The 11522-nt window shown below is 44.5% G+C and overlaps 1 protein-coding gene and 1 non-coding gene across 2 annotated transcripts in view; both read right to left on the bottom strand.

Moving 5' to 3' along the window:
* Positions 1-2413: 2413 nt before the first annotated feature.
* Positions 2414-11522, bottom strand: part of LOC129855264 (zinc finger protein 91-like) — a 28649-nt gene continuing 19540 nt past the window's right edge. Inside the window, exons 7-9 of the mRNA XM_055922730.1 lie at positions 8615-9281; positions 8470-8519; positions 2414-7683 (exon numbers count right to left, since the gene is read on the bottom strand). Of these exons, the coding sequence (XP_055778705.1) occupies positions 4712-7683; positions 8470-8519; positions 8615-9281 (3689 nt within the window). The 3' untranslated portion in view covers positions 2414-4711. The remainder of the gene's footprint in view (positions 7684-8469; positions 8520-8614; positions 9282-11522) is intronic.
* trnaa-ugc (transfer RNA alanine (anticodon UGC)) lies at positions 3720-3793 on the bottom strand. The gene has a single exon. It is a non-coding gene; the product is annotated as a tRNA-Ala (tRNA).

The following is an 11522-nucleotide window of genomic DNA, read 5'->3' as shown; positions in this document are numbered from 1 at the left end:
CAAGGACAAAAGGAGATCAGCAGGATCCATGTTCCCCTTTGTATTTTGAATCAGAAATTACTTCACATGGATTAAATTTTCTCGGTGCACTTTATAAATAAGTTGATCCCTTGAGGCTGCTGCCTGCCTAGTACCTTCGTTCCCCCGCGCAGCGTCTGTCATTCTGTGTCAGTGCGGCACGAGAACCTGGCGCCTAAATGACCTGTCACTTTTTTCACCTGCCGAGTCGCTTGGCTGCCTTCGCTCATACTGTATGCTTGTCGCTGTCACCCCGACCTGCTTTTGGGATCTAATGTCTTTACCACAGATCGTGTTCCCCCCAGGCGGGCACTGCCCCCCTGGCATCTGCCACTTTGCCCCTATTAGTTTTGGTAGGTGGTGATGGTGAGGGCTGTGGCAGGTGGTACTGGGTTGTGTGCCCATAACTCTCAACACAACAGCCCTGGGAGGGTGAAACGGTTCAGCTGAAGGATGGCTTATAGTCTGGCTGTATGGCGCTGTCTTGTTATTAGATACCTGTACCTGCTCGACTTCCACTACCTTTAAATTGCCCGATCAATGCTAATGGCTTGTTAATGAAAGTGCTTTTTTTTATGGGTCCCTTGGCATGCAGAGGAAGCAGTCAGGGACAGCATCTCTTGAAAGGTCTGCCAGGTGGCTCAACCTACATCCAGGGTTATGTTCACTAGGCACGAAATGGAAGAAAGCAGAACGGAACCATCTAAGCTTTAAGAAAGGCTGGTTCTTATTTTCCTTTGCAAAACGTTTTGCTACGATGCACCCCATGAACACGAACCAGTGAATAAGGTTATCTTATATTACTTATACTGAACAAAAATATAAACGCATCACGCTAGAATTTCAAAGATTTTACTGAGTTATAGTTCATAGAAGGAAATCAGTCAATATAAATAAATTCATTAGGCCCTAATTTACAGATTTCAGATGACTGGAGAATGGGTGGGCCTGGGAGGGCCAGCCAATCAGAATGAGTTTTTCCCCTTGAAAGGGCTTTATTACAGAGGTAAATACTTCTCAGCACCCCCCGGATATGGAGGTCCTGGGCTGGCATGGTTACACATGGTCTGCGGTTGTGAGGCCGGTTGGACATCCCGACAAAATCTCTAAAACGATGTTGGAGTCAGCTTATGGTAGAGAAATTAACATAAAATTATCTGGCAACAGCTCTAGTGGACATTCCTGTAGTCAGCATGCCAATTGCACGCTCCCTCAAAATTTGAGACATGTGGCATTGTGTTGTGTGACATAACTGCACATTTTGGAGTGGCCTTTTATTGTCCCCAGTACAAGGTGCACTTGGGTAATGATCATGCTGTTTAATCAGCTGCTTGTTATGCCACACCTGTCAGATGGATCAATTATCTTGGCAAAGGAGAACTGCTTACTAACAGGGATGTAAACGAATTTGTGCACAACATTTTAGAGAAATACACTTTGTGCATATGGAACATTTCTGGGATCTTTTATTTCAGCTCATGAAACATGGGACCAACACGTTACATGTTGCATTTATATTTTTGTTCAGTGTACATTCAAAAGTAACATGTTTGAGATAGTAATATTGTAGCAACATTAGGAACGTCCTTACCGTGTCATGTTGTCAGGAGCAGTACACTGTCACTGATATGCCAATAACTGTGGCAGACAGACAGACACGTATCTGGCAGCGGGAAAATATAAGGTTGTCCTGGAGAATACACTCGGTGCAAAAATAAAACTGGGGGGGATAGCTAAAAAAAAGTAAACAGTGAAGGGAGGGAGAAAAGGACGAGTGATTCGGAAAAAGCCCAACTGACTCAAATGTAATAAATTGGTGAAGTCCCTAAGAGAGTTTATATCAGTTTGTCAGGCCCTCAAAATATCTAGTTACCATCACAAATAAAGCCAGTGTGTTTTTAGGCCCCAAATATCTAGATACCGTAACAATTAAATCCAGGGAGTCTTTCCTTACCAACAGACAAGGAAAAACCTCAAGTCAGGTCAAGTGAAGGAAAAACTCCATTACCTGGCAAAAATGCAGAGGCTCAAAGGGATGTGTGACTATTGAGCCTGGTGAGAGGTGGGATTTGGATGTTCCTTCTTGTTTGTTATCATGTAGCTCCCCCCTCTGGAGTGGAAAATATAGATGCTGAGTATGCATCCAAGGCAGCAATCTTCGCATCTGACTATGTAATGTTTGCGGTCAACAGAGCACACATCCTATCCATTCCACTGAACGTTTCACCTTTTCCTCTGAACTCAGTTATGTTATCTAGTATTATGATTGATCCAAGCCGTGTGCAAATGTGTACGGCACATTGAAGTTGAATATGGGGGTAATTCTCCTTTGAACAACTGCTAATTCTGCAGCTATGCAATCAATATGTGTGGGGTCATATAAGTGTCAAGCACGTCACAGAAAACAAAAGTGTTTTATTATACAAGTGACAATTCCCTCCTTGTTTCAATCATTTAGTTTTTAATTTTATGTGGTGTTTAAATAACACAACCAATACATTCTGTGATCATTCATTACTGGATAGTATATCAACACATTGGGCATTGGGAAACTTTTTTAGAGAAAGGGCATTGGCCAAATTAGAACCTGTGACCTTCTGTTCGCTAAACCAGTGCTTGGACCCCTGCGCCAGCAAGATTTTACTAAGTTACAGTGCATGTAAAGACATCAGTCAATTTAAATACATTCATTAGGCCCTAAGTTATGGATTTCACATAACTGGGCATATAGATATGCATCTGTTGATAACAAATACCTTCATAAAAAAAGGTAGGGGCGTGGATCAGAAAATGAGTCAGTACCTGGTGTGACCACTATTTGCCTCATGCAGCGCAACACATGTCCTTCGCATAGAGAGTTGATCAGGCTGTTGTTTGTGGCCTGTGGAATGTTATCCCACTCCTCTTCAATGGGTATGCAAAGTTGCTGGATATTGGCCGGCACTGGAACACGCTGTCGTACACGTCTCTCTAGAGCATCCCAAACATGCTCAATGGGTGACATGTCTGGTGAGTATGCAGGTCATGGAAGAGCTGCAACATTTTTAGATTCCAGGAATTGTGTACAGATCCTTGCGACATGGGGCTGTGCATTATCATGCTGAAACATGAGGTGATGGCGGCGGATGAATGGCACGACAATGGGCCTCAGGATCTCGTCACGGTATCTCTGTGCATTCAAATTGCCATCGATAAAATGCAGTTGTGTTTGTTGTCTGTAGTTTATGCCTGCCCATACCATAACCCCACCACCAACATGGGTCACACTGTTCACAATGTTGACATTAGGAAACCGCTCGCCCACATGACGTCATACATGTGGTCTGCCATCTGCCCATTACGGTTGAAACCGGGATTCATCCGTGAAGAGAACAGCGCGCATCGAATTAATGGTGAGCATTTGCCCACTGAATTCAGTTACGACGCCGAACTGCAGTCAGGTCAAGACACTGGTGAGGACGACAAGCACGACAGTTTGTGCAGAAATTCTTCGGTTGTGCAAACCCAAAGTTTCATCAGCTGTCCGGGTGGCTGTTCTCTGGTCTTCACGCAGGTGAAGAAGCTGGATGTGGAGGTCCTGGGCTGGCGTGGTTACACATGGTCTGCAGTTATTCATTTCATTTCATTTCATTTAAGTCACTTAGCAGACGCTCTTATCCAGAGCGACTTACAAGTACATACATTCATACTTTTTTTGCACTGGTCCCCCGTGGGAATCGAACCCACAACCCTGGCGTTGCAAGCGCCATGCTCTACCAACTGAGCCACAGGGGACAGTTATGAGGCCGGTTAGACGTACTGCCTAATTCTCTAAAACGACGTTGGAGGCAGCTTATGGTAGAGAAATGAACATTAAATTCTCTGGCAACAGCTCTGGGGGCCATTCCTGAACATAGATAATAGACCCATTTCCCGGCCGCGTCATGAGGTTGCAGTGCGCAGTTCTTCCTCAGATCGGGGCTTGTCAATACAACAACATCCAACTTCAGATGCAGCTTATGCAAGTTAACAAACGTGTCGTCAGATGGTTATCATCTACAACGTCGCAGATGTCTTCCGAGGATGAATTACCTAGCAAGCTACCAAGCCAGCAAGGTAAAATGTCACAAATAGAGCTCGATAAAGCCAGAAGAATAATACTCTTCTTGAACATAGTTATAACCACCAGGCTTGTGTTTTCATAGTCATCACTATTAAGTTTGTCAAGGTCCCGACATCTACGTATAAATATTCTGCGAGGGGGCTTTTTTACCACGAGAATGCGTGTGCATTACTCAAAGGTGACGTTTGTTTGTAACCCAAAAATGTCTCTATTCAAAGATAATAAAATAAGAAACCAAAATCACAAGTAAAATGGTGAAGGTCAGGAATTACAATTACTCAGAATCTTCAAGCAAACTTGCTCTCGTATTTTTTTTCCAGCTGACCATGCCTAAATTGTTGATGTCTGCTCCAACCTTGTTTTGTTTTGGAAGTCTTCCTTCACACAAGCTGAACACTGAAAAGGCTTCTCCTTCGAGTGATTAAACATATGTCTTTGTAGCTGTTTATTCGTGATAAAGCGTTCTTGGCCTACAGTGGACGCAAATGGCCGCTCTTCTGCATGAAGGAGTTGATGGGTTTTCAAACTACCCTTCAAAGTAAAGTGTTTGCCACAATCCGTGCAAAGATTCTGCTCTCCAGTGTGTACTCGCTAATGTCTTTTCAGAGTGGGGCACTTTTTCTTATGTTTCTTCAAATTAAACTTCAGCTTAAAAAAATGGCCACAGTCGCGGCACTGGTAAGGGAGTTGATCATGTTGGGATTTGAGGTGCTTTCTCATTAAATACGGACTGTTGAAAGTCTTGTCACACAAACAGCATTTTCTGGCTTTGGAGGAAGGCGTAGAATGGCACCTTGCCTTATGTTCCCTCAAATTGAACTTCCTCTTGAAATGTTCTCCACAGTCGAGGCACTGGTAAGGGAGCTGGCCATGTTTGGAATTCAGGTGCTTTCTCATTAAATATGCACTATGGAAGATTTCATGACACACGTGGCACATTCTGGCTTTGGAGGACTGTCTTGGAGTAGGACGAACATTAGAAGTGTCAGGGCTCTGGGCTGAAGTGCCATGTGCCTGGGATGTCTTATACTCAAAAGATGTTGTAGACATGTTGTCCTCTTCTGGTTGAGCTGCCTCCTCATGCCCAATCTGCTGATGTTTTTGTAAATCCTTCGGATTCTCTAGAAAACTTGCTCTAGTATGCTTTTCCAGGTAACAACGCCTAAATTGTTGATGTCTGCTACAACCTTGTTTCGTTTTGAAAGTTTTCCCACAAGCTGAACACTGAAAAGGCTTTTCCCTTGTGTGAGTAAACATATGTCTTTTTAGGTGTTTATTTGTGATAAAGCGTTGTTGGCATAAAGTGCACGCAAATGGCCGCTCTCCTGTATGAAGGCGTTGATGGATTTTCAGACTACCCTTGCAAGTAAAACATTTGCCACAATCCGTGCAAGGAAAAGGCTGCTCTCCTGTATGTACTTGCAAATGTCGTTTCAATCGGCAGAGAGATGGGAAGTCTTTACCACATGTATCACATAGATAGGTTGAAGGCTGGAGGTTATTTGTCTCATGTTCCCTCGGTGCCAGCGAGTTGCTGCCATCTGCTGGATTAACATCCCTTTGGTGCTGGTTTGGGTTGACTCCCTCACTTGACACCCTCAAGTCTTGCTGTTGTCTCTGAACGTGCTGCAGCGTTGATTGAGAAGTCTTTTTAACACACAAAGGACACTTTCCGGAGCCCAAATGAATGGCAAAATGTTTCTGTAGTTCAGATTTGCTTTGAAATGTCTCACCGCAATCAAGGCACACGTACGTACGTACGTCATGTTGAAATGTCATATGCGTTCTCAGATTCTCTCCATTTTCAAATGTTTCATTACACAAAAGACATGTTTCATAATGGTTGGCTATTTTGGAGGATTGTCCTTGAATTGTGAGAGCATTGGAGGTTGTTGGGTTCTGGGGTGTAGTGCTGAAGGACTGGGGTATCTCCATCCCATTTTCCACTATTAGAGTCGTGTTGGTCTCTTGATGATCCCCCCTAGGAGCCTGCTGTTGGCTCACCTGGTTACACCCCTTAAGCTTAGAGAGTTTAAAAGTCTTACCACACTCACAACAAGTGAGGAGCCTCTTTGCCGCCGAGCAAACTTTTTCATGTTTCAGCAAGTGAGAATTTTTGTAGAAATGGTCTCCACAGCCGAGACACTGGTACGGGAGTAGATCATGTTTGGATTTGAGGTGCTTTCTCATTAAATGTACACTAACAAAAGTCTTGTGACACACACGGCATGTTCTGGCCTTGGACAACTGTGTTGGAGTGGGTTTATGGCACTCTTTCTGATGTTCTTTCAAATTAAACTTCTTCCTGAAGTTTTCTCCACAGTGGAGGCACTGGTAAGGGAGCTGAGCATGTTTGGAATTCAGGTGCTTTTTCATGAAATGTATAGTGTCAAAAGTCTTGTGACACAAACGGCATGTTCTGGCTCTGGAAGACTCCTTTCGAGTGGGAAGGACATTGGAAGTGTCGTTGGGCTGGGATATCTCTGTCCCACCCTCAAAAGATGGCATCGGCGTGTTGTCCTCTTCAAATTGAGCTGGCTCTTCAAACACATTCTGCAGATGTTTCTGTAAGTCCTCCTGACGTTCAAAGCTTTGCAAACACTTGGTGCACTGATAAGTGTGAGATCTCACGTGTTTGGTCAAATTGCTTGCTTCAATGAAAGTTTTGTCACACAGAGAGCAAGAGAGGAGACTCTTTGCCACCAAGCACTCTTTTTTATGCTCCTTCAAATGAAAGTTCCTTTGGAAATTTCCTCCACAGCCAGGGCACTGGTAAGGGAGTTGATCATGTTTGGATTTGAGGTGCTTTGTCATTAAATATGGACTGTCGAAAGTCTTGTTACACAAACTGCAATTTCTGGCTTTGGAAGACTGATCTGGAGTGGGACGAATGTTGGAAGTTGTTGAGCTCGCCGCCAAGCACAATTTCTTATGTTCCTTTAAATGAAACTTCCTCTTAAAATGTTCTCCACAGTCGCAGCACTGGTAAGGGAGCTGATCATGTTCGGAATTCAGGTGCTTTCTCATTAAATATGCACTTTGGAAAGTTTCCTGACACACATGGCAAGTTCTGACTTTGGAAAAGTCTCTTGGAGTGGGACGAACGTTAGAAGTTGTTGGGCTCAGGGGCGAAGTGCCTTTGCGCTGGGATGTCTCGATCCCATCCTCAAAAGATGATGTAGACATGTTATCCTCTTCAAAAGATGCCATAGACACGTTGTCCTCTTCTGGTTGAGTTGCCACCTCACACCCAATCTTTTGATGTTTCTGTAAGTCCTCCTGATGTTCAAAGCTTTGCAAACACTGGGTACACTGGTAAGGACTCTGCTCAGTATGAGATCTCATGTGTGCCGTCAAATCTTTTGCTCCAATGAAAGTCTTCCTACATAAGGAGCACATTTTGACCCGCTTGCTTCTACTAGACTGCCCAATTACATGGCATAGGTCAGGGGCCAAAGAATAGTGAGGCATACTGTCAAAAGGTTCTCGGTTCTGTCCACTGCACTCCTCTGAGTGAAAGTCCTTGATGTGGTGGTGCAGTTTCTCTTCCTCTAGGCCTCTACCTAGAGTTGGGGGGGGGGAAATGGTGATCTCAAAACATGGCAAAATCTGGCAGAACAAGTAAGGGTCAAATGGTTATAGATACACTGTCTGGCTAAGATATGCAAATTGCTTTAACTTTAGCAGCCATAGGTTTTATGCTATTAACAAAATTGCCAAATGTGACTTTTTGAACATGCACTCCAAGGCAAGTGATTGAAGGGGAAGTACTTTAAAACTTAATGGCAAGTGATTGAAGGGGAAGTACTTTAAAACTTAATGGCAAGTGATTGAAGGGGAAGTACTTTAAAACTTAATGGCAAGTGATTGAAGGGGAAGTACTTTAAAACTTAATGTCAGATGGTTTCTCCCCCTGGATAGTCGTCTAAGGGCCGGGATAAACTGTAATCCACAGTTTGGTTTTCTTTAATCAGCCACTACAAACTCCAGCTAACTTTAGCCACAGCCTAGCTAAAAATCAATGGGAGGGGTGGTGCCTGTTATACATGAGTTGGCCATTCTTTTCAACAGGCACGGCTAACACCTACCACTCCCATTCATTGTTAGCAAGTGGTGACTGAAATTAGCTGAAGTTTGTAGAAGACTGAACCATAGATTACAGTTTCTCCTGGCCTATAGTATACTTTAGTATACTTTCAGGGTGAGAAACCATCTGACATGACGTTGTAAAATACTGAAAAATACTTACCATTAACATATTATAAAAGTTGAGGCAAATATCACTTTAAGAAGCAGATTCTGTATAAAATTGACAGCCTGAATCATAGCTAGGATGATGATTTTCCTACCAGCTTTCCTTTTCTTGGGAGTATCATCGTTTGAGGTTACACTGTCTTGTCTGAAAAATACCAAAATGAAGGAGCGTTAGGATTGTAATGGAAGATTACAAGTAGCAAGAATTGTTTCCAGTATAATAATTTCACAAATTCTTACTCAGTCTCTGGTGGCTGTCCATTGGCATTCCTCTTACTTTCTGGTGATATGACCCATCCTGCTCTCTGTCCTTGGGATCCCGCTTTTTTAATTTGAAGCCTCTTTCTCCTCAATGTTGGACTCAATGTTGGAGATGACACAGGTAACGGCATATCAGTAATGTCAAGTCGGTGCAGAAGCACCGTGGGCTGACGGAGCAGACAGGAAGTTGACAAACTAGAACTGTCCTGCACTTTCTGTTGGATGCTGTGAGGATTTTGTATTTTTAGCCCACTGTCAGTTTGAGGTTGGTGAAAAGCTCCATCTAGTTCCCTCTCTCTTGCTGACTCTTTGTCAGCTGTCTCGTGTTTAAGGTTTCCCTCAGTAGTTTCCTTGTGTATACACACCTCTTCTGAACCTTGAATTTGTAAAGACAAAATCTCAACATTCAAATTTCCGTCTGAATGCACCCCTTCTACGCTCTTCACGTAATCTGACTCCAACAAAGGAAGCCTTTCTGAATCGTTGTCAGATGAGGCTGGGCTTTGAATGTTCATATGTTCATATGGCAAAGGTTCCTCCGTGGGTTCTGATTTGATCTCTGGGTAAGGTTGATCTGGAAAGATCACAACTGTCTTTAGTGGAGAGAGCGACAGCGATGAGAGGATGTAGTCGACCGAAGATAGAGCTGAGACAGGAAGACAAGGAAAGTCAATGTCAAACAAACCCTGGTTCTTCTTTTTTAGTTTTAGGGACACAAACCAATGTCTTTTTATGGCATTGATAATAAACAACCAGCAGTTATATGATATAGTAGTGAACGATAGTTACCGGAGTTGTAACTCCAATTCTATGAGTGGAGCGGAGCCCCATAGGGGAGTTCTGCTCCTAGTGGGTTACCCCGCTGCCTAAGCAACGAATAGCCTGAGAGAAAATGATGCACACACCTGCAGCCAATGGGAGCACAGGTGTCCCTATATAAGGGGACGCTTCCCCTCAATCAGCCTCCCGAAAAATGATCTTCCGCAAGACTGGGGGTCGGCAGGGCCTTAAGTCCTATGGGGCTCTGCTCCACTCATAGAACTGGAGTTACCACTCCGGTAACTATCGTTCTATATCGTGGAGCGGAGCCCCATGGGGGAGCTCTGCTCCTAGTGGTTTAAGGTGGAGCGCCGCGCACCAAAATGTGCTTTCCGCCGAGCCTAACACTTCCAACTTAATGAAAAGGTCGGGCCCAGCAATGGCTGCGACCAAGTCCCACAGTACTGTGACACACTGTGTCACAATTTACTGTGTCCTCAGTACAATCCGCCCCACTCAGTCCAGAGACATAGTCAATGGCTAGTGGGCAGATAAACAGAATATGAGCCTTACTAATCTGAACCAGCAGATAGATGATACCTCAATATCCTGTCAATATTCAATGATTGGTCTAATAGCACTGTAAAACTAGTTGCAGAAACTATTTCCCTCATGCTTCCGCCCAAACATAGTCATAGACTTGTGGGCAGGTTAGAATACATGACCTCTACTGTACTGATCTCTCAGTCAGGAGTCATGTCACATACTCACCCTAACAGGTAAAAGCGGACCTGAAGGAAACCAGTCCATCGGTCCTGCAGTTTTTCCACTTAGTTCAAGTCCTCCAATCGGCTATGCTGAGTACAGACTGAACCATGGTTAGAAGACATATCATACTGATTTCTCAGTAAATCCGCCATATTTAATCTAGAAGCCAAAGCCTATGATTTGTGGGCAGATAGACAGAACATGGGCCATACTAATCTGACTAGCAGATAGATAATACCTCAATATCCCGTCAATACACAGTGACCGGTCTAACAGTAGTGCAATACCAGTTACAGCACTATTTCCCTCATCCTTCCGCCCCAACACAGTGATACAATGGTGGGCGGGTCAAAAAAACACGTTCTCTACTGTACTGAATATCAGTCAGGAGACGTGACATATGTCTCTCTCTCTCTCAATGGAAAAGAACAGGGCCTAATGGGAACCATGCCCAACAGCCCTTCATCTTTTCCTCCTAGCTCAAGTCCTTCCATCAGCCACGCTGAGTACAGACTGAGCCAGAGAGTTAGAAGACATATCCAAAAGGTAGAAACGGATAAAAGGAGCCGGTGACGACCATGACGCCGCTGCACAGTTATCCTCTATTCCCGTTCCTCTGAAAAGGGCAGTAGATGCCGCTACTCCATGAGTGGACTGGGCTCTTACACCCTGAGGCAATGCTGCCTCAATACCAGTGAGACAGCCGCTGTTTAGAAAGTCGTCTCGCACCGCGACACACAAAGAGCTTGTTGATCACCTAATCGCCGCTGTGCACTCCACGTAGTGTGCCAAGCAATGAAGCCGGTCTGTGACCTATATGATCTCTTAATAACCTTCGGCATAAATGCCGGGTTAGGACGTAACACCGCCCTGCTCAGATCGCTATTAATGGCCAGGCAGTTGGGTCTCGTCGAAAGAGCACACAAATCACTGACACGCTTAGCCGTAGTCAAAGCGAGCAACAGTGCCGCCTTCATAGATAACATCTTGAGGGGGATTTGATTAAATGGTTCGATCGGCATCTTGGAGAGCGTCTCAAGGCCAAATCCCACTGAGGAAGCGTGGCTCTAGGCATCGGCCAAAGCCGCCGCGTTCCCAATAGGAACCGTTTCGCTAGAGGGTGGCTGAAGACATTGTCTCTGCCAAACCCCTCATGACAAGCTGAAATCGTCGCCACAACACCTTAATGGTGGCGGGTGAGCGCTGCTTGTCAAACATGAATTGTAGGAAAGAGAGCACACTCTCGACCTGACAGCACACGGGGTCTACATTTTCTGTGGCGCACCATCGTGAAAACACGTTCCATTTGCTGGTATAAGTCCTGGATCTAGTACTGGCACGGGAGCCCTGTATGGTTCTG

The sequence above is a fragment of the Salvelinus fontinalis genome, chromosome 1 (genome assembly GCF_029448725.1).
Source record: "Salvelinus fontinalis isolate EN_2023a chromosome 1, ASM2944872v1, whole genome shotgun sequence".
Classification (NCBI taxonomy): domain Eukaryota; kingdom Metazoa; phylum Chordata; class Actinopteri; order Salmoniformes; family Salmonidae; genus Salvelinus; species Salvelinus fontinalis.
Note: the sequence above shows the minus strand (reverse complement) of the source record. Positions and strands in the feature narration are given on the sequence as shown.